Genomic DNA, 22978 nt, shown 5'->3' with positions numbered 1-22978 from the left:
CTAATTCATATTTTCTTGTTATACAACCTTGTGAACCTATAAAAATTTGTTTAGTTACTTGGTCAAAGATCTTGTTCAGCAGTCAGTACTCCATATGCATATGACTTTAGGTCTAGATTATGTTAAACCAGTACTAGTGTACTGATTCTGCTTCGCCCAATCAGTAAGGGTCAGATATTTGACCATTCAATGTCCGTTGGTTACCCCCAGCCTGTCATTTGAAAAAAAGTTGTACGAAGTCAAAAATAGCCTTTTACTCCACAAGTCCACTAGCTCCATTTTTTACTCTCATGACACATGTTTCTCTCAGCAGAAAAACAACAAACTTCAACTCCAACCCTGTATAATCATCCAGACTCTCATTCATTCATAGCTAGCTTGAGATATCAACTAGAGAGTTCCCTAATCCAAATTTTCACTTGATGGAAACATTGAAAGTGTATTTAACTTGATACTTTATATGTATTTAACTGGATGTTTGTTGGTTTTTCTTTATTAGGTTCCACGAAGTCTCTAAATATTATCTTTGCAGATGGACAGTGCCCTCCAGGGATGACAGTTATTCTTGATGGGAAGAATAATGCCTGGAGGAACGAAGATAAAGCTTGAGTGTTTGAAATTGAGGAGTTCAAAGCTTATCAGTTTTTTGAAAAGGTTATCCTGTTAGGATTTTAGTGAGATTGGTTTTATTTATTTAATTTTTTTATTTTGGTTTCCTCTTGCCTTTTGTTTGATGATTTGTTTCTTTCATAGGTAGCAAGTAGCCAAGTACCATGTTTTCCCTGGATTCAGCACAAATATCGGTACAAAATGTCAGACGAGAATTTTTTGAGTAAGATTTTTTGACGACTGTCTATTTCAAAGAATTTTGCTTTCTGATATTTTTACTTTCAAAATTCTCACATGCTTGCTGGATTTCCAAAAAATTTGATGTGCTTTTGCTATACAGCTTCAACTTATTGTATGAAGTAGGCCTGGGCGTGGGTCTGTTCGGGCCTGAAATTCAATGAACCCGAACCTGAACCCGAAGTATCGGTCTCAGTTCGGTCCATAGTTTTCATCATGCTAAGCCCGACAAAAACCCGAACCGAGATCAATCAATCCGGGCTATCGGTCTTTCGGTCCTAATACACAGTTTCAGTCTTTCAGTGAGTTTCAGACCTTCAATATCAGCAATTCCAGAAGTCTAGCTGGAAGTTTCAATTTTCCTGATTTGCAACATCTACTCATGACATTTAGATAAGCATTTCCAGTCAAATCCTCAAATGAACACATAAATTAATACATTACAAATGGCAAATGCAGCAAATCAAATAGAGAAATTCAACTTAAAGTCTGAAATCACCAACTCATTAGTCATTACAAATACAATGAAAAATTGCAAATCAAATACAACCTGCAGATCTAATAATCAAAAACAAACTGCAGAACTATTTCAAAGTCGAATAATCCAATGCAGCAAGGAAAGACACAATCACTCAAACTCACAAAGTCACAACTCATAAGAAGTTAAAAAAACAAAAAAATCAAAACAAATGCAGCAATGGTTCTGTCATTAACAAACTGAGAAACAAAGTAACCAACTGAATGAAAAAGAAACAAATGCAGAGGATGCAGCTATACAGCTAATGTCCATTTCAACTCTCCAAGGTTCCATTTGCATCATTCAACATTCCAACAGCAACCTGACTTGAAACAACCTGCAATTTGCAACAAATGATGAGAAAACACTTACTGCAACACAGAAACCAAGAGCAGCTAGTTCAAATTTTCATTAGTAACTAACCTGAATTAAGTTAAAGTATTTGATTGCAGACTGTGATCAATGTTGTTATACAACTTTGCAGTCTTTGACGGCTTTGAGGCATGAGTCTTTTGACTTGATGCAGTATCCTCAAGTTGATGTTCTGTACAAGAAGTCCAAAACAAAACAAAAACACACACACACACACACACATTTAGTTCAAACTTCTAAGTTTCTAACAATTCAATAATGCACAATTTAAATTTTAAAGAATAAATAACACAAGTAATGGAACAATCAAGCACCTTTTTCAAGTTTTTCATAGAACACCATATCTTCAGCAGTTGGGAAGTATTCTATCTCTGATATGCTCTGTGAGTTGATACAATTTTGCATGCATATGAGGGCTTCCACAGTTCTTGGAGTCATTGAACTTCTAAAGGGATCAATAACCCTACCTCCAGTCATTGAACTTCTAAAGGGATCAATAACCCTACCTCCAGTACTGAAAGAACTTTCAGAAGCCACTGTACTCACTTGGATTGCAAGCACATCTTTGGCCACACACTGGAGATTTGGATATTTCTTTTTTCTTTTCTTTTTCTTTCTTTTTCAAAAGAGGATCAAACGGTTTCACTCCTGCGCCCATGGTGACTCGAACTCATGACTTCGTACATAGGTAGTGGGTACTCTAACCACTAAGCCAACACCACATCTTTGGCCACACACTGGAGATTTGGGTACTTAACTCCATTAAGCTTCCACCACAACAAAATGTCAAATTCATCATCATCAAAGGTTCCATCAATTGGATCAAGACAGTACCTGTCCACTTCATGTTGCACAACCACCACCTCTGATTCCTCTAGTTCTTTTCTCCAATCATTCATCATATCTGCCCCCTTGCCACTCACTGTCCTTGTACTAGATGTGCTTCCACCAGTGATACCACTTTCTTAGCTACTTTTGGCTTTCTAATTACCATTTGAAGATGCATACAAATCGGTAAGTGCCACCACCAACTCCTTGAGTTCTTCACTTTTCTTCTTAATTGTAACTCCATCCATTCCAGGTATCTCCTACATGTGCTGCTGAAATTCCTAAGTTTATACCTAGGATCAAGCACTAAAGCTACCAAAAGAAGCTGATTCATGTCATCTACCTGTGCAAAGTATTTCTGGAACTTTTGTTTCATCTTCACATCCATCCTTTGAAGAATTCTTTCTGCTTCATTCTCAAATTGATCTTCCTCTCTGTTAAACAACTCCTCAATCTCAGATTGAATGGCAACAATGTCATGAAAAGCTCTATGTGAGGTAGGCCTTGTTGAGCACTGACCTGCAAGGTTACTTCATAAAAAACCTTAAAAAACTGGACGAAAACCTTAGCTTTGTCCCAATTGGCTTGAACTGGTGGTCCAATTCTCTTTTTTGACTTCAGATCAACCAATACAAATCCATCCTCATCTGGCTCAATATCATCAGGTTCATCAAAATAGCTCTCATACTTGGACTCATCATCGTCAGCCATTCGATCAAAGGACTTCTTAAGCCCTAGAGCAGTCTCCAACATAATAAATGTTGAATTCCACCTAGTTGGAACATCTAAGACACATATTTTTCTAGACTCCAGCTTCTCTTTCTCAACACAATTATTGAAAGCATCAAGCCCTGCCGAATTGCTCCTCACATACTTAACTGCATTCCTAATTGAGCTCACAGATTTATCCAACATGTGAGTCCTGATCTCACAATGAGATTGAGGATGTGAGCCATACACCTTACATGCAAAAAATTTCCTCCCATAACCGGCTGCTTCACCCAATTTTCCATTTTCTTTCTCACAAAGTCAATTGCATGCTTATTAGCAGAGGCATTATCAACACTAATTGTCAAAACCCTCTCTATACCCAATTGAATCAAACAACTTTCTATCAGCTTCCCTATGCTTATGCCCTGGTGATTAGAGATTACACAAAAGTTTAGAATCCTTTTGTGCATCTTCCATCCAAAATCTATAAAGTATGCAGTCAAGACCATATAGTTTATGTTTTTCATTGATGTCCATGTATCAGTGGTTAAACATAAAGTATGGCTCTGCAACTCCTTCCTCAACTCGAGTCTTTTTTCATCATACATCTTCAAAAATAGCTTAACAATGGCTCTCCTAGACGGAATTTCCCACTTAGGGCATGCCACTGAACAAAAGTGCCTAAACCCTTTCCCCTCAATTGCACTAAATGGCAATTCATCCATCACTATCATCTCAACTACTGCTATCTTACAAGCATCTTGGGTCCAATTTTTCAAAGCTAAACTAGGTTCACCATTCAAACTCCCATCACTACCCAAAATCTGCTGCCTTTTTCTATATCAGCCCTACCCGGATACTTCTTACACACATCATTAATGTGTCTCCTAAGACTGCTAGTTCCATTATCATAAGGATCACAAGCTAAGTTAGTTGTGCAGTACTTACATTGGGCACGAGTTACAGTCTAGGTTTCCTGCATCTTCCCATCAACCATCTCGAAAAGAGGCTTCTCAATTTTGTCAAAGTGCTCCCAAACCTTGGAACGAAATTTTGTTGTCGGCTTCTTAGCCTTCTTCCTCTTCCCCTTCCCTGGGTCAACTGGTGGTCGAGATGCTGGACTACATCTGTCGTGGAGCCTGCCGGAACAATAGCATTTAGGTTTGCCAGCGCATTAGCTACTTGAAGCCATGCTTGTTGCAGTTGCACCATCTGGTAATGACTAATTTGAAGCCATTGGAGTTTTAGGGTTTGAAATAATGGGACAAATTGAAACAAGTTGAGAGCTTGAGTCAAAATCCTGGGTCTAGGGCATGATTGATGAATTGAAGAAATCGGACCAACTAATGCAAGAAATTATCCTAAATGGGATGAAGTTAGGGTTTTTCGGTCGTCCACATGTATAAATTAAAGACCAATAAAATACTACCACATGTATAAGTGAAAATATCGGTCCGGGTCGGTCTGCCTGAACTCAGTATCATCTGAAACGGAGATCGACCCGTTTGTTTACTATTCGGTTCGGTTTTGACCCGAACCGTGAAGAAAAATACAAAAACCCAAACCGGCCTATCAGTCTATCGGTTATTCGGTTCGGTCCCTCGGTCTATCGGCTTCAAACGCCTAGGCCTAGTATGAAGGGAATTCCGCATTACCTGTGCTTGATGTCAACATGTGTTTGAAGCCCAAGGTAATGGGAAAAAAAGGCCATTCTTTTTGCTATCATTAGGAGTTGGTGTTAATTATGCATTGAAATGAACTATTGTGTTTTCTTTTCCTTTTTCGGAAAAAAAGATATCTAAGTTCTTCTCCTTTTTCCTGTTTCCATCCCCTTTTATATCTATGAGTATGACTGTTTGTTGAAAAATGAATGCCTTATTTTTCATCTACCTAAGGTCTTAATATAAGTACTAACATGTCTTGGATTTGAAAACCTTATATTACAGAACTCAAATGGAGATGTGATCAAGTCTGACCCAAAATCACGTACAGTATGTAGTTCTTTGCTTGAATTTTTTGGGTTAAATAACAGTCAAAAGGATAATCTTTTATTTGCTGTTAAATAGTTGCGACTTCGGTCATTGTGTTCAACGACGAGGGGTCATTTGATAGGACGGCATTCATTGTTGCACTTCAAAATGCTTTTGGAAAAAGGATCTTTAAGCTTGCAAATGTTTATAGCAAGAGGGAGTTATATCGTGCCTTGCATGCGGATTCGTTTTCCACTTTTAATTTGATCATCATTCAAATGGATAAAAGAAACCATTACCAAAAAAAAAAAAAAAGGATAAAAGAAACAATGCTGGTTGTGTGGAAGATTTGATTTTAGTTTGATTTAATTTTTTTAATATTTCTTTGACTTTTTCCAAAACCGTGTCAATAGAAACTTGAGGATTTGCGGAAAATAGGATACAAAGGGAATGTGGTGGGTATGACAAGGAAGATTCGTGAGTGGGATGATGAAACAATATGGGTTTTCGATTCTGTTTATGAAGAAGACTTGCACTACCTAGAAGAAAAACCTATCACTCTCTTCTTTCAGGTAAGATTCTATTACTTTCTGCTGTAGGATATGGAATTAATTTCTCTAATTAAGGCTGCGCCTTGTTATGTATGTATGTGTTTAGTCTTCAACTGAGAAATTTCTGGGTGCTAAATTTGTTTCGGTTTCCCAAAGTCGAAGAAACAGTTTCTGGCATACTTATCTCCTTTTACACACATGTTCACTCATATCTTAATGCGTAGTTAGCAAAAGATGTCTAAACTATAGCCGCAAAAATTATTTTACGGCCAATACTTCAAAATTTTAAGATTTTCTAGAAAGAGAAAGTGCCCTAAAGATTGTAGAAGTAAAGAGAGGTACTGCTAATGTGCTGATTAACACATTAGTGAACCATACTTGTCATCAGTGCATGATTAACACATCAGTGAACCATCAGTGCATGATTAACACATTAGTGAACCATACTTGTCATCAGTGCATGATTAACACATCAGTGAACCATACTTGTCATCAGTGCATGATTAACACATCAGTGAACCATACTTGTCATTAGTGAACCATATTTCCCAATTCCCAAATTTTATCGTCTAGATATATTTTAATCAATTCTCCGAAAGGATTAATGAATGGTTGTTGACTTTAGCTTGATTATTTCTGCTCTTAATCGATTGGTTATGTAAAATTTTGAGAGTTTTATTTTGATTAGTGTGTGGGTTTGCTAAATCTTGGCTGTAATACAATTGTGGAAGTAATTATTCTCTAGAAGCAATGAAGCTATATATCATACGACTCCTTTAATTTATTAATTGAAATCGGTTAATTTCATTGGGTGACTTCAATAGTTGCGATGCTTCTACTATTCAGGATTAGTAACTACTGATTGGATGAAGGTGACCAGTAATAATAATGTGTGGAAAACATTGTTAATAATAATAATCATAATAATCCAAATTAAGTGAAAGTTAAAAGAAGCTTGGGTGTCTATTTAGTATTGGTATTAGCTAGGCTTAGCTGGCCCTATTAGGTTTTCTTGTTTCTAAGTAACTTCTTCTTCTTCTTTTTCTTCTTACTTTTGTTCGTGGACCAGAATTTTATACTCAACTGTATAGAATATTAGGGCCAGCTTCATGTGATTAGGAATGTGACAATGGTACCTTCTCCATACATGACCTTAGATTGCTTAAGTTATGTCTAGTTGTATGTTAACATTCCTTTGCATGCTAAATGCAACTTTTAATGTTTGCACGTACATTCCTAATAGAAGAAGCCTATTGTTTTCTGCTCCTTTTGTTTGAACTCAAAAATATGTTGCACACTAGGCATATATACATTTCAGGAAACAAAATGTGTTTCCGGGAAAGTTTTTTAATATTAGGAAGTTGATCAGAAGTTTGACTATAGTTTTACATGAGAGTCTGAACAACCGTGAGTTCTATTAGAAATTAAAGCCTACCTCTGAAAGTGGAGTTGGCAGTGATCCTATGTGAAGTTTGCCCAAAGCTCTGAATTAAGTTTGATTGGATTGGTTTCTGACTTGTGTTCTATAGAGGAGATGTCTTTAATTGAACCAATTTCATTCATGTAGATCAAAGAGTCAAGATAATTTGTTTCTGGAGTGGGTTTCTGTTTCGATCTGTTAACAATCTGCTGGCTTTATTATTCAAGCAATATTGTTATTCCATGTACCAGTTCTTCAATAATCTAGCATTTGTTTAAAATTTATGCAAATACAAAGTATTGTTTTGTTGCCCTTGTCCTTTGGAAAATACTTTAATATATTAATATACCGATACATCAAGTAAACTAGGTTCAATACAGAGGTAGACTAGCTCGGTACAAGGGTAGACTAACTCCATGCATGTCTACCCATGTACTGAGCTAGTCTACCTCTGTATTGAACCTAGTCTACTTAATGTATCGATGCATTAATGTACTGTAGATGATCTCTTGTCATTTTTTGTCATTAGACAGTGTCATATTAGATTTGTGTTACATTTACCAAACTGTTTGATTATGCTTTTTAATGATTATATTGATCTAAATACACAGTTTACCAAACACAACTGAATATTTTCAAAGCTAATTGTTACTTGCTGTGTTTCCAGAGTTAATTTCCTCTTGAGATATCAGTCATATCACTACTCGTGTATCGACCCGATCACGAGATTGATATATTAGACAGTTTCATGGACTACACCGGAACAGCACGTCTCATTGATGTAGGACTAGCAGCTAGTGAGGATCAGGTGAAGGAGCTTCAGCGGTTAGGGAAGAGCTACAACCTGATTCTTATGTCTATAGACGAAGACGGTGATTGCAAGGTCTCTCTCTCTTTCTCATTTTTATTTATGTTTCCTTCTGTTCTTTGTTTTTTTCTTTTAGGAAATAGCTGAAAATTTGCTGGCCCAATTCAACCAAATAAGTTAGTTTTTACTACCATCATTGAGATTTTCTGACACGAAGAACCAAAGATTTTTTAATGTTCTGCTCCTTATTCAAATTTTAGGGGATTCAGGAAGATTTGAACCATTGGCTTTCTCTAGACTTCATGTGGAAAAGGGTTTCTGGGGTGTGTGCGATTGACTTTTTATTTGTTTGATTATTTCTGCAGTATCTGATGGGGGCATGCAGGGGTTATTGTGTATCTATGTCACTCCGTTTCTCATAGTGTTGAATGTTAGAAATTTGAGTGCTGCTCATATAAATTGGAAAAGAATTTGTTCCTCTATTTCTCTCTTTCAGGTCAAGAAAGAAAAATTCACCTACACGCACATCCACATTCATATAGTGATATATATAAATAGGTATAAGACATGATTATATACTAGCGAGTTATATATTGGTGTTCATTGAACACAAGCTCTGATAGTTGGAGGGATAGACAATATTAGTCTATACATTTCAGTGTAAAACTATGAACTAGGAAAACCTATAGATAATCTAAAAGTGACGGCATACATACATGAGACTCTCTCTCTCTCTCATTGTTATTCTCTGTTGGTTTCCTTATATTCTTTGTTTTTAGTTTTTTTGTTTGTTTTTTGTTTTCAGGAAATAGCTGAAAATTTACTGGCCCAATTTAACTGCAAATTAGTAGGCCTCACTGATATGGAACCACAAAGGATACCAAACAACACCCGTAAACTTTTCCTTCACATTCATTGCACACCAAGTCCCATTCTCACTACAGATGAAATCGGATCAATATTTGAAAAGGTAATACCTCTCTCTCTCTCTCTCCCCTCTATATATTGTTGTTTTATCAATAGGCTTGTATGTTATTCAAATTTTCTTTGTTTTATCAGGATCAACCAGATGAAATCAAAATGAAAATAACTTGATTAGAACACCACAAGATGTTAATGTTAGCAAGCACAACAAGTTGGAACAATACCACAAGATGTTAATGTTAATGCCTCCCATTATCTTGCTCTTTTAGTCTTTTTCGAGACATTTCTACAAATACTTTGCCTCATAAGTCATAACCCTTTCAGGGCTTGATCCCTCTAAAATTTAGGCTGGGCCAAATGACATTGAGTAATTCCAAAATATAATCAGAAAACCTCTGTCTCTCTCTCTCTCTCAATGTTCCTTGTCATGGGTTATGGGCAAATAAAATAATTATTCTAGTTGGAAGCATTACTTTAATTAGTAGATTGCTGTAGACTATTTTGGTGTTAACTGAGATAAGGCTTTTTGATCTTTATTTGCAGATAAAGCACTCGATGTATTGACCAAGATTTCTGCTGTGGAACATAAAGGCTAGTGACTTCATAGTTGTATTCTAGCATTTCTTCAGTTAAGATATTTTTATTGTCACACTGTGCCTTGAATATTGTAACTTAATTCTTTTTTAGGTTCTCTCTGCCATGGAACTGTTGGAACACACACGCATGTAGATTTGCATTTCTTTTGGTGGACTATGTTGTTGAAGTCACTGTCATTAGCTGGACTTAGAACAACAGTAACATAATTGGGACTTAGACGGATACAGGGATTAAGAAGAAAGAATAAAATCTAAAGCTATTAATTATCTAGCAGGAATTCAGGTTACAGGAATTTTTGGATTGTAGAGTTCAGGCAGTCTAGGGAAAGAGGATTGAGAAGATAATGTGCTATCTATGGCTAATGATGTAGCAGCCTTGGTTGTTGGAATAATGTGGATTTTAGAATCTTATGGCTAAAGTTGAAGTCCAGAACCCTCAGAAAGACCATGGAAATTGAATTCAATCTGTTTGTGGTTTGATATTGCAGTAAAATGTGAATTTTGTTAGTAATATAGGTTTTTATATCCTAGAAAAGAAAACAAAGGTTGGCCAATTGTGGTTGATAGTAGTTTTTGTGCATTTTTTTTTTGTGCCAGACTAGTTTAGACCAGTTGCCTCTCATCTGATAGTACTTAATAGGACTTGATGTTGCCCAAATGGTAAGGCAATTCTCTACGACAGAGTGCTGCCCAAGTTGGAGTTTCCCTTCCCCTTTGGTAAATAGAAACTGAATTGATGTTCTAAACTATATATTTGACCTTTATTTCTATTTATTATACACCATTAATCTTCCAGCCTTTCTTATACCCATTAAAATGCACCATCAATGATTTTTCTTTAGTTCAATTGCAGAGTCATACTTATGTTAACATATATAAAGAAATAATGAAGAGGACTTTAAGATGAAAAATTCACTATACTCTTCTTATAGTTCTCTGCAGTTTAAAAACAGAACATGGGAGACAAACTTTGAATGTGACTGTTGAATTTTCCAAAGACAGAAGGCCGCTAGCGTTCCTCATGCATACTTCTCTACGCTAATACCTTACATTGTCATTATTTGGTCCTTTCGCGAGAGTTGGCTTCTTTGGTTCCACTCTTGATGCCGTATCTCTAGAGTAAAAAGTTTTCTGTACGCATGAATAATTCTTCGAGAGAGTTGCATGCATATATGGCTGAAAATAAAGCACACAGCCTCTAAAAAGATTCGTACATATCTAGTATGTGCAGAATAATTAAGCTCATCCTTATCTAAAACACATGTATGTATATAAAATTTTACCTTTCTAATTTCTATAATATGTATGAATGTTCACACACACACACACATATATATATATAAATTTCTATAATATGTATGAATGTTCACACACATACATACATATATATATATATATATATATATATATATATATATTTACACGTACTGTCCACTCCATGATCTGATCGAGATTCAAAATGTTTTAAGCTCATCCTTATCACCCCATGTGTTTTAAAGATCTCTTAATTTTACATTTCTAATTTCCATATACATACATATTATGCACACACAGATACACACACACACACATGTACTGTCCACTCCATCATGATCTGATCGAGATTCAAAATGTGTGGGTTAAATGGAGGTTTTCAACATTAAACGTATTATTAAGTATTGCTTGCAGAACTGGTGTATCCAAGTTCCACCAGATTGCATCACTCTCTACTTTTATTTGTCGATCTTTGAAATGGTTTGGTGTATGGGTTTTTGATCTATTACTTGCAGATCGATACTTGATGTAGGTTGACCAAGTTTTCTGCTGTGGAACCAGGCAAGCAAGTGTTTACGAAAAGCTAGTGGGGATTCACTTTTTGATAATATACTCGGTAATTCAAAGCCTCAACCAAAAAACACTACCTGGTATAGTGTAGTGAAAGTATCATGGACATACAGATAATAGGTTTGTTTTGGTACAGCAATTTTACACATTCCCAATGATGGAAACTTACTTTCATGGATATAATGCTCTTGGAAACCTAAATCATTGGATTGTGGCATGGTGGGGTTAGAGTTGGACTCTAGTAGCATGACCAAAAAAGTGAAGATTCTCTATTGTTGGCATTTGCTATTTTTAGAGCTAGCTTTGGCTGATTACTTGCTTCCGCACTGACCTAATTGTACGAGTTCTGGAATTATACAGGTATCACTATTATATGGGTTTCTGTCTTGAATCCCTCCCATGCTACTCCTTCTCGAGTCTCGGCTAGATTTACTAATCAACCATCTTTGATCAAACAAAAGGAACCGAGATAGATACTGAAATTTATTGTCCAACGTAAAAAATGCCAGAGAAATTTCTAGACAACCAAGGGAAGATTAGATCACACCATTTGTTTCATTGTATTTTTGCCGGCTTTGATCAGTGTCCCTTGGTTGCCTACTGGCTAACAGTCCTAACTAATCTCAATCAAAAAAAAAAAAACTAATCTCAAAAAGCTGTATCCTCTATTGCAATTTGTCCATCTCTCAATCTGAATCACTATCCAAACTTCCCATAGCCTTCAATCCCCTGGCTCTCTGCATCATCATATGGAAACATGGTCACATAACATTCTAATTGCACAAGAACCAAACAAGTTTAAGGACATGAAAACAGTTGGTTACAAGAGATGTTACCTTTTTTGAAGTCTTCTTCTCCCTCACTTCATACCTCTCTCGGCACAAATCTGATAACCATACACCTGGCATTACCAACTGCACACCAAAGTAAGGAAAAATTAGTCACAAACACATCACAAACTCTCTGTCCCTCTCCCTTCACTCGCTCAAGGTCATGTACAACTTACATGTAGGCTTTTTTGAAGCAACTTTCCTCTTTTCTTGGGCCTTTGAGGTAACTTACACCCTTTCATTGCCATGAAATCCTCTTCCTTTTCTTTACTAGACAATGATAGGAACAATTTTGGCCAAACATTGCTTCCTTTATCCTCCACTGCATGACCATGATGATCTAATCCTAACATCTTACCATTATCATCTAAACCTAAGGAACCCCTAGTTGTGTAATACCGATCTTCCTTCTCCGGCGATGTGATAAATAACTTTCTACTATTCATTGGAGACGCTGAGCTCCTGCTATCAAACAAAACACAATCACTCAGAAAAATGATAAGCACCATCCCCTTTCCAACTAATCTGTATTTGCTCAGAAGTGTGTCATAATAAACAAAAGGGCTATGAAAACTCGAATCCAATGTATCAACAACACCTCCACAACTATCATGTGATTCCAGGATTGATCAATTTCTTTCCAAACAACAAATTTCAGCATCAGTTAAAGTATTCTCTTTCCAAGTACCCCTTCTTTCTACACCCAATTGAATTTTCGATTTCAAAACAATATAACAAACAAGCTCTACAATAGTTTCTTGAACTAAAACTCTAGAAAGTCAGGATTTTCTTTTCTTGTTTAAACTAAAGCATTGATCTTTCTTTTCTTGCTTGAACTAAAGGATTGATATTTTTTCTTACTTGTTGATGCGCTGTGGTAGCGGAGAGGGAGAGTCTTTGATTTTCCTGGATTTGGGGTTGCTGTCAAAGCTTCGTTCTTTCTTGACCTTCACCTTCTGACATCTAAGCCTCTTCTTGTTCCCCCATTGCAGCACAAACTCTGACTCTCTACTTTTACTGCTATTCCCTTGCTTTTCCATCCCTGAAGCACAAAAAATTTAATCTTATCAGTACCCAATTGAAATTCAATTAACAAAAAAAGAAAGAAAAAAAACAATACAGACTTCATTTCTCATACATATGGAAACTGAAAACTGACCTCAAGATCTGAGGAGATAACTGTGAAATCAATGGATTTCCTCTCAGATTACCCTGCATTTAAAGAATTAGGATGACCCATTAGCGAATTAGATCGACAAACACCAAAATCAGAAAGAAGAAAGCGAAGAACCAAATGGAATCGGGACTCTGCTGAGTCTTAAATCCATCCAAGTTCTTTTCTTGTTTCCCTTCTGCTTCAGAAAGCAAAAGAATCTACATAATCAGAAGATAGAGAGGTTTGAAGGAGAAAGGTGATTACATATCAGAAAGGAGCAGCCTCAAAATCTGTGGTGAAGACTAAGAAATTTGAAAGGAAAAAAAAAAAAAAAAGAGTGATGGGTGTAATCTTTTGAGAGGCCAAGAAATCAAAAAAAGAAATCGGCGCTTTGTTTCTTTGTTATCTTCACTGAAACCTCATAGAGTCTCTCAGTCTCGCTCTCTTATTTTTTACATCCATTCACCCTAAACATGGTACTAATAATTTTGCTTATGTTGTTGCCCTGTGTTCTCTAATTTTTGTATCCCAAGTTACTATTGTATTCTAAACCGTCGGATATCAGATGGAGGGTACAGATGGGTTTCCCTCCAACCATCCCACTAAAAACTGTTGAGAAAGAAAAACAAAGTAGAAAAAGGAAAGGCGTTACCCTAGTTTATAGCTTTATTTTGCCCACCAAAATCTCTAAATCATCAAAATTTATTTTTACTTTTCGGGTTCGGCATAGTTCGAGTCAGTCCTGACAACAAATGGAACCGCAGTCCATCAGCATGTCCCGTTCAATTCGAGTTCCCTTGATAATATTGACAATGCCAAATTTCATCTAAAATAGTATGTTTTTCTTCTATTTCGCAAAGGGACTCATTTTTATAAGATTGAGCATAAGAGTTGTATGTAGAAAACCTTTTGGTTAATCAAACAAGGAAAAATAAATTATTAGAGACGAGTTGGCAAATATTTCATCAGCGAAATTTCTTTTGAATGTGATTTTCTTCCCATGTAATTTGGCTACAAATTTGAAACAAATATGTACTTCCTTTGCTCAAACAACACTGCTCGGCAACTTCGCTCGAACTCTCTACATAGTTCATAATTCACTTAAATTTGTATGTTATACCAAACAAATCTTCTTCTATTTGGCATGCTTTACATTATCCTACCTTAGAGGTCCCTCATTGCCTATGACCCTTTTTGCCGACAAAGTTCCTTATATATATATATATATATATATATATATATATATATATATATATATATATATAGGATTTTTCTCAGGTGCGGACGTCCATACCGAAATTTCGGTACGGATTTCTGGTTTTCACCAACTTTCCGATCACATATTTTGATCTTAACCGTTTAGTTTTTAGGTCCTAATGTACAGATAATCTTCACAAAATTTCAGCCAATTTGGTGATCGTTAAGGCATCCAAAACTGCAATTTACACGAACGAATTGAATCTGTCGAACCAGAACTGTTCGTGTACATTGTTGTAATTTGCAGTTCGAGTCACCATGGGGATAGAAGTGAAACCCTTTAGGGCACGTTTACTTACTTGGAAGGAAAGGGAATGATTACGGGGTAAAAACATTCCTGCGTTTACTAACACATAAAGGAATCAGAATGATTCCAGGTTAAAAAAATCCTGCGTTTACTAACACATGAAGGAATTGGAATGGATGTAGGTCCCATCTTCTTATCAGGAATCGATTCCTGAATACTCAGGAATTCGATTACGAAGGGGGGAGATGGGTTTAGGAATCATTCCTCCTGAATCAATACCGATTCTTTTTTTCTCCCATTCCACTTGTCTCCGATTCATGATTATTTTCCATTCCAAATAAGTAAACGTGTCATAATCCTCTTTTTAAAAAAAAGAACTTCTCTTGAATGCTAAGGGGGGTGTATTTAATTAGGAGTCTATAGGATTTTTTTGTATTTTAAAAATCCTTTAAAATCTTATGGTATTCAATTAAGATTTTCAAAAATCCTTTAAAATCTTGTGGTATTCAATTAAGATTTTAACAATTCCTTTAAAATCTGGTGGTATTCAAAAACCCAATGATTTTCAAGGAGTTTATTAGATGCTTGATTCTATAGGATTCTAGGGTGCTTGGTATAAATACCAAACCCTATCGGAAATCCAGCCTCCAGAGGTCAGATTTTGATGTTTTTCTTTTTTTCTTTCTCTCATTCATTCTGAAGACCTCAAACAGCAGAAGACGAACTGACCTAGACCTCTAATCCGACCTCAACCTTTCTATTCTCTACTAACCAAGGTAATTTTCATTTTGTATAACCAAAATTGTCTATTCGTTTTTTATCCTCTGAATTTCTCTCTGTATTTTCTGTTTTTGGGTTTATCATCTACAATCCAGGTTTTGATGACATGAATCTTGTTCTTCACTGAAATTACAATTCATTCAGTTATGTCTTGGATTGAGTAAACCTTTCTTCCCGACCAAGTCGTTAGCTCTCTGTTTTTAGTTGTTCATAAGAACCAAGAACCAAGAACTAGTTATATAGGAAAGTGAATATAAAACCAAGCAGTGTTTAGACTGAAATTTCACTTTTCAACTGATCCCGCATTCATCTAATAAAGGGGGCTCGCCTTTGATTGTGCTAGCTCAGGTTGATTTGTAGTGGTTGGTATGCTGATTTTGGTGGGCTCGTTTTTGGTGTGTATTATATATTTTGAGGCACGTCAATGTAATGTATGTGTATCATATAGTCATGAAAGATTGAGAATGCCACATGCACAATTTAGAAACGAGGTTGGTGCATGTTATGTTGTCAAACTGACTCTAAATTATTGATCGCATTTTCTTATTTGAAAATGCAATATGTAGATTAGATTGTTAGTCTGACATTATATCATACCATGTTTTTCTTTTCTCTTTTTCTTCTACAACATCATAACAAATTCATAACATACCATAGATCTGGCAAGGCATTTACATAGAGGCCAGAGTTTAGTTCTCATAAGGACTTTATGAAAGATTGCATATGATAAAAGTCCTAGCATGTTTATTATATATATCTGTAAGAGGATTAGGCACTCTAATTTGAAACTAAATAAATTGACATGCCCATGTTTATAGCCGGTTTCAATGTTGTGAGTTGCTTTCCAAAACACTGATCCTTGTTTACTGTTTCTTTACTTGCCTTCAAACTTGGACTCATACTGTAGCTTTGCAATTGCAGGAGTATTTCAAGTGCACTTTCAAATTTAACTGCCATCACAGAGGCATTAGCAACTACATCACAAATTCTTGAAATGATTGACCATGTAGTATTGAAACCGAAGACAGAAAAGGGATGGCTTTGCCACATGTGAGAGGAGAAATAGAGTTCCAAGACATATACTTCAGTTATCCATCAAGACCTGATAGCCAACTCTTACAAGGCTTGAATCTTAACATTTCGGCTGGTAAGAGTGTAGGTCTAGTTGGGGGAAGTGGCTTTGGCAAGTTGACAATGATTTCAGTGATTGAAAAATTTTATGAACCAGGTTGAAGGAGAAATACTCTTGGATGGACATGCAATCAAAAGACTTCAGCTGAAATGGTTGAGATCCCAAATGGATTTAGTTAATCAGGAACCTATTCTGTTTGCAATTTTCATAAGAGAGAGCATACTTTTTGTGGGGGAAGTGGCTTTGGCAAGTTGACAATGATTTCAGTGATTGAAAAATTTTATGAACCAGGTTGAAGGAGAAATACTCTTGGATGGACATGCAATCAAAAGACTTCAGCTGAAATGGTTGAGATCCCAAATGGATTTAGTTAATCAGGAACCTATTCTGTTTGCAATTTTCATAAGAGAGAGCATACTTTTTGTGCTTTTGGTAATGTATTTTGACATGCACAATTTGTTTTTATAAAACTCGTTTTTCTTTGAAGTTATAATAAGTATTCTATTATTTTTTGTCCAAAATTATTTTCATTGTATTATTTTATTTTGGTCTTTATTCTATTATTGTTATTAGGACAATCCATGGAGTTATTAAAATCCAAACAAATCTTGCTATTACAATACTTTAGAATCTGTCCAAATCCATATGGAATTAAAACAATCCGTAGATTCTATAGAATCCACGAGAATCCACGGATTATAAAAAATCAGACAGAATCATTTAAAATCTAGATTGGATACACCCCCCTAAATTTCTCCTAAAATCGTGTGTTATATGGAGCAAGTTTTCTTTTATTTGAGATGCTTACATTTCACACTTTAAAAAAATGGATTAGGGGAATGACTTTTGCCAACAAAATGATTGTCAAAAATGCCTCTTAAATTCAAAAAATTAAATGAAGAAAATTACCTATGCCCATGATTCTTTAGCCACCAATGGTCATCAGATTTGAAATATTTTTTAGGGCAACGGAAGACTAATCCATCAATATAAAATTATACGACCTCACTCGGTCAAGCTTGAGAGGTCCGAGGACCCCTCATATTACAAATCTATGTTCAAAGAAAACGACTACAATCCAAAACGGAAACTCTAAAAAGACTAAAATCATAAAAGAACTGAAGAAAAAGAAAATGCAGAATTTGAAAAAAAAAACTCCCCAACCCTACACAACCCTAAAATGGAACCAATGTCTTGAACATCTTGACGCCTAAGACCCTCTTGGTGTCCGTCACAATATTCAACACACCCACAACAACACTCTAGGAACAGGTGCAAGACAAAGAGTAGGACAAACCACCCCCAAAAGACCCAAACCTAACCCAAGTGTGAGCCCTATTGGGCAAACCTAAGCCCAATTCACTGGACTGCATCTCTGTAGCCCATGAAGGCAGAGGCCCAAAGGCCCACTGCTCAAACCCTATGTCCCCAACACCTAGCTAGCCGAATCTAACTCTTTCGAGAAGCCGCCTACCACCACCTAATCAATCCGGATGGCCTCCCCATGCAGGAGACCATGGCGACCATCTCGCCGCCCTCCAAACCTGTGCTTGTGACTGCACTCACAGCAACAGGCCAATCCTTCAAGCTTGAACCAAACACCTCAATTGGCAGCCCGAACACCAAACTCTAGCAAATCCTCTCCGACCTCACTCATCCGTCAGACTTGAGATCGTGTCGCTGATCTCCTCCTCTTCAAACGTGATGCCACTGCAGATTAGTATACCGATTTCGTTTACAAACCCAAGACCAAGTTTGAATCTTTGACTCTGTCGTCCTGCCAAACAGCCTCCGCTACGCACGAAGGAGGTGAAGCCTCCTCCTCTTATGGCTTGCAACGCCCGAGCGCCCTGCTGCAGACAGGATTGGAATGCCACCGCACTACTACACGAAACCTGGCTCGGTACAAAACTAAAATGACTTTTACTAACAAAATTGTCGTCGCAATAATTGTCAAATTCAAAAATTAACTTAGGGGTAGTACAACAATATTTGCCAGTAGTCTACTAGTCGTTGGCAATGGTTGTCAAATTTAGAAGATAAAAGTAACCTTTACCGACGGATGAAATGTTGTCGACAATGTTTGTCAACAAACAAAAAGTCACCGATCGCCAATTGTTCTTCAAACGACGGAAATTCGTTGACAATAGTCGTCAAATTTAAAAATTAAAATGACCTTTGGAGAGATATGTCGTCGGTAATGCTCACTAAGGAAAATTCGTTAGGGAGAGTTCAAAAAATTAAAATGACCTTGGGCGACGGTACTCAGTTGGCAGTACGTTTTTCAACCGACGAAAATTTGGAATGTTGTCAAATTCAAAAAAAAAAAAAAATTTGAAGAAAATTAGGAATGACCTATACTGACGACATGGTGCCTAGAAACTCTTCTGTTTTCAAAGATTCCTCATATATATAGATGAATCAGTTTGGCCCAGAAGGGTATGAAGAAGAAGAAGAAGAAGTACTAATAATGTTCTGGAATCGTTTTTTCTTTCGAAAGGGATATTGTTCTGGTCTTCTGGAATCTTAAATGTATAGAAGCTTGGGCTATTATGACTTATAAGGCACTAGCTACCACCCCATATGATCGATCTCCACACCATGCACTCTAGCCAAATTGATCACTATATATGCAAGCATACGTATATGAGGATGAAGCCTGGATTGCCAACAAAGACATCGATGGTCGCGCGAGAGTACGTGAAGGCTGTGAGGCAGTAACAAGCACAACAGTTCCATATCCCCCTATGCCAATTATCAAACCGACACCACTGTGGTTGAGAAATGAAAGAATGAAAAAGTTGCAAGTGAAACAACAAAAGGACCGGAGTAGCTATTGGAGGGATGACATGATGACCAGCCATTCAGCTAAACATACATGATCGAACTTGAAGCAGTTGAATGAAAGAGGTAGGTGTTGGTTCTTCATTCTTACGTAGAGCCTTGCCTTACTCTCTAAGTAATTAATCAGACAGATTGGTCTAATAGTTTATTGTCAATATTGGAATGTTTATCAAACCTTTGCCTGATATGCCAATATATACGTACATAGTATATGCTTGTATTGGTTGGAAGCAAATTGCGGCGGGCGTTTGATTTGGGAGGCATCAATGAACTGAATGAATCAGCTAGACTATGTATGATTCGACTTGATTTGCAAGCTAGCAATTGGTTCAAAAAATATTAATTTGTTGAATTCTTCCAACTTCATAGCTAGGTCATGACTCATGATACTTTCTACCTGTAACCATATACATGGCTGCCAAATTCAATGGTTTTTGGGATCACAGAAACATTTCTTTAGACGTGTGAACAAATCAGACACAGAAGATTATGAAAGGCTCATGCAGGAACCAAAAAGAAAAGGTCTCATCTTTTATTTATTATTCATTTTCTCAATGACAAAAATCTGGGACAAGTTTTGATACTGTAATGTTTATCATACATTCAATTTACATCTATTTGACAAAAAATACAATTTCTATGAATCAAAATTATAACAATGAGAACAAAATTATCATACTCATTTACACTATTTACATATAATTAAACAAAAATTATAATATTGACAACAAATTTGTTCAAAAACTTGTAACAAGGTCGTAGATGGTGTAATTACCATCAATAAAACTAAGTTACTCAAAATATGACTCAACATTACCACCTCGACAACAAATTTATTGTCACTTTTATAAATATGTATATGACATACATGTATGTATTATAGAATTTTCCCTTCAACCTAACCTACATATATCAGTTGCCATTGTTATACTTCTGTACTGCTTAATAATATGTAAGAGTAGCCAGACTGACATAGTACATGACGACTTAACTAAAATCCTTCCAGTATACATTAAAATGATCGATAAGCATTTATTGCATTTGATTTTCCACCATTACTCAACCCTAATTAACTAGATTGCTTGTTTGATTTGAATCAAATTTGTTTTAGGCTTTAGTGGTAACACATCCCATATTCAAACTCATTTTGATTTGGACAAGACACCAACTCGTGTCATTAGGTAAAAATTAGGTGGCCCATCTAAATTCTAGGCTAGCTGCCCTGCCCACAAATACTTCAGATTGTAGACTATACAACAGTAGTTCAAATTTCCTTTTCATTTGGATTTTAAGCTAGAGTTTCTGCTTCAATGACTTGACTTGCATCATAGCTCATGTACGGATCCATTTAGTTCAATTCATTTCTTAACCTTCCAACTTCAAAGACCAGAATAATTATGCATCCAAAGTTAATTATTTCCACTTTCTAGAAACCATGTTATGTAATTAGACATTACAGAAGGCAAACCCATGTTAGAGAAGCATCACCCCCACACCATCCAATTAACAGCTCGTCAGTTCTCATTATCTTTCCTACCAAATTAATAGAAAGCAAACATTCACTCATGAGTCATGCAAGAGTAACAAACAACAACAACCACAACCATGAGGCACCTACTTAATTCTTCTTTTTTGGTTTGAATGAACTTTAATTCATTAACAAGTAAAAGGAAGATGGAAAAATAACAAGAGTTCCAAAACAGTGGTTTAAGACAGCAAAGGTTAGGGGCCCAAATAGGCAAAATGACAGCTGTATGGCAAATATGGCCAAAGCCAACCTGTCAAGTGTCAACTTCAGCTGCCTTTGAAACTTATTATTCTTTTATGGAGTTTCATATATTCTTTTGTGTGTGTTTGTGTATATATAGCCCACCACCCACAACCATTGTCCTTACAATTCCAATACTCACAAGCCTCTGCCCTCGCTGCTCTTCCAAAGCTTCCTCCTTTCATTTTGAAGTTTGCAACTTCTTCTTCCAAGCATTTTGAAATGGAGTCAATGAAGATGAAGCTTTCAGTGGCTATGTTGGTGGTTGTGATGGTGGCCTTGTCAAGCATTGAGAAGGTGGCTGCAGCTGATGCTCCAGCACCTAGCCCAACATCTGATGCCGCCACCCTCTTTGTGCCCACTTTCTTTGCATCTCTAGCAGCTTTGGCTTTTGGAGTCCTCTTCTGAATCAGCTCATGATTAGTCATGATGGCATTTTAGGCTGATTGGTGTAGTAGTTATATTATGCATTTCTCTATCTTTCTCACTCACTTTTCCTTCTCTCTCTAGAATCGCTTGTATTCAGTTTTTCAGGAAAGAGAGAGAGTGGAAATGGGTTGGATCGATATTTTATCTTCTTTCTTTCTTGGGGATTTCAGGTTGTAATTTGATTATTTATTGGTGTTGATATAATGAGGAGGGATTTGTTTGAGTGTGATTGATGTATATTAGTCTTCTTCTTCTTGTATTGTATTTTCTTCCTATTATGATCTTCTAATTCATTGTATTTGTGCTGCATTTGTAGTAATAAAATCCCATTATTGTTTCTTTACACTCTTGAAGTACCATTTCTCATTTCTGAAATTTGTTACACCACTGGATTCTTCCTGCATTTTGTTTATTAAGCAATTGGATAAAATAAAAAATAAAAAATAAAAAAAGAGATGAACAGAAAGAGGAAGTGTTAGAGTAGACCTGGAATATATGTTGGCAGTTGTGGTGATGAGGGTAAGGATGAGCTGTTGCTTGGGAGATTCCAATAGAGGTTTGTGATTATAATGATAATGAAGGGCATGTTGTGGGACCTCTGCCATAAAATTTAGGCCATTGGAATAATTTGAAGAGGAGAGGATGCTTCTTTAAACCAAATAATTTGCTTGTGGCAACTGGCAAGTAGCAGGATACCAAATATCAGGTTTTGTGGTGTCCTTGGTCTTTGAGTCTATGATTTTTTTTCAGAACAGCCATGAATGTACTATTAACTTGTTGTGGTGCAAATGAATTCCTTCATGGTGGGTCACATTCATTCAATGCCAAAGGATGACGAGTACATGATTTTCTGGCCTCAAAATATCATATGTTCTGCATGTCTTCCACATAAAAGATGCAGAAAATGAGAGATTCATGTGCATAGTTTACTAGAGAAGTCGTACATAACCAGTCTAAACAAACATTCTTCAATCTCTTGAGCTTTAAGATGACACAAAATCTTCAGCTATTAAGATTTTGGTCAAGTGGGTATTTCTCTCAAATGAAGTGTCGGAAAAGTTCCAAGTTCGAATTCCTTCTGATTCTAATTAAAAAATTAAAAAAATAAAAAGATGACGTTAATCACAAGAAAGAATAACAATTGTGCGTAGAAAGTAGAAACCAAGCG

The 22978-nt window shown here is 36.3% G+C and overlaps 3 protein-coding genes across 4 annotated transcripts; 2 read left to right on the top strand and 1 right to left on the bottom strand.

Annotated features, from left to right (window-relative positions):
- The first annotated feature begins 5505 nt into the window (after positions 1–5505).
- On the top strand, positions 5506–9911 carry LOC112202532. The gene is made up of 4 exons (XM_024343541.2): positions 5506–5816; positions 7883–8098; positions 8829–8993; positions 9491–9911. The coding sequence occupies exons 2-4, from the start codon at positions 7964–7966 to the stop codon at positions 9509–9511; spliced, it is 321 nt and encodes a 106-aa protein (XP_024199309.1). The 5' UTR covers positions 5506–5816; positions 7883–7963; the 3' UTR covers positions 9512–9911.
- A 1901-nt stretch (positions 9912–11812) lies between these two features.
- Positions 11813–13872, bottom strand: LOC112165925. 2 transcript variants are annotated; one of them, XM_024302628.2, is made up of 6 exons: positions 13618–13872; positions 13357–13409; positions 13059–13239; positions 12374–12662; positions 12204–12281; positions 11813–12104 (listed from the first exon to the last, which is right to left on the bottom strand). In XM_024302628.2, exons 3-6 carry the CDS (start codon positions 13235–13237, stop codon positions 12054–12056), a joined length of 597 nt encoding a protein of 198 aa, XP_024158396.1. In that variant the 5' UTR covers positions 13238–13239; positions 13357–13409; positions 13618–13872; the 3' UTR covers positions 11813–12053. The 2 variants fall into 2 exon arrangements, with proteins under 2 accessions (XP_024158396.1, XP_024158397.1); XM_024302629.2 differs by having other exon boundaries at positions 12374–12659; positions 13618–13864.
- A 7615-nt stretch (positions 13873–21487) lies between these two features.
- On the top strand, positions 21488–22155 carry LOC112165788 (arabinogalactan protein 13). The gene has a single exon (XM_024302439.2). The coding sequence runs from the start codon at positions 21604–21606 to the stop codon at positions 21787–21789; it is 186 nt and encodes a 61-aa protein (XP_024158207.1). The 5' UTR covers positions 21488–21603; the 3' UTR covers positions 21790–22155.
- The last annotated feature ends 823 nt before the right edge of the window (positions 22156–22978 follow it).

The sequence above is a fragment of the Rosa chinensis genome, chromosome 5 (genome assembly GCF_002994745.2).
Source record: "Rosa chinensis cultivar Old Blush chromosome 5, RchiOBHm-V2, whole genome shotgun sequence".
Taxonomy (NCBI): domain Eukaryota; kingdom Viridiplantae; phylum Streptophyta; class Magnoliopsida; order Rosales; family Rosaceae; genus Rosa; species Rosa chinensis.
The sequence above is the reverse complement of the archived record's forward strand: the minus strand, read 5'-3'. Positions and strand labels throughout refer to the sequence as shown.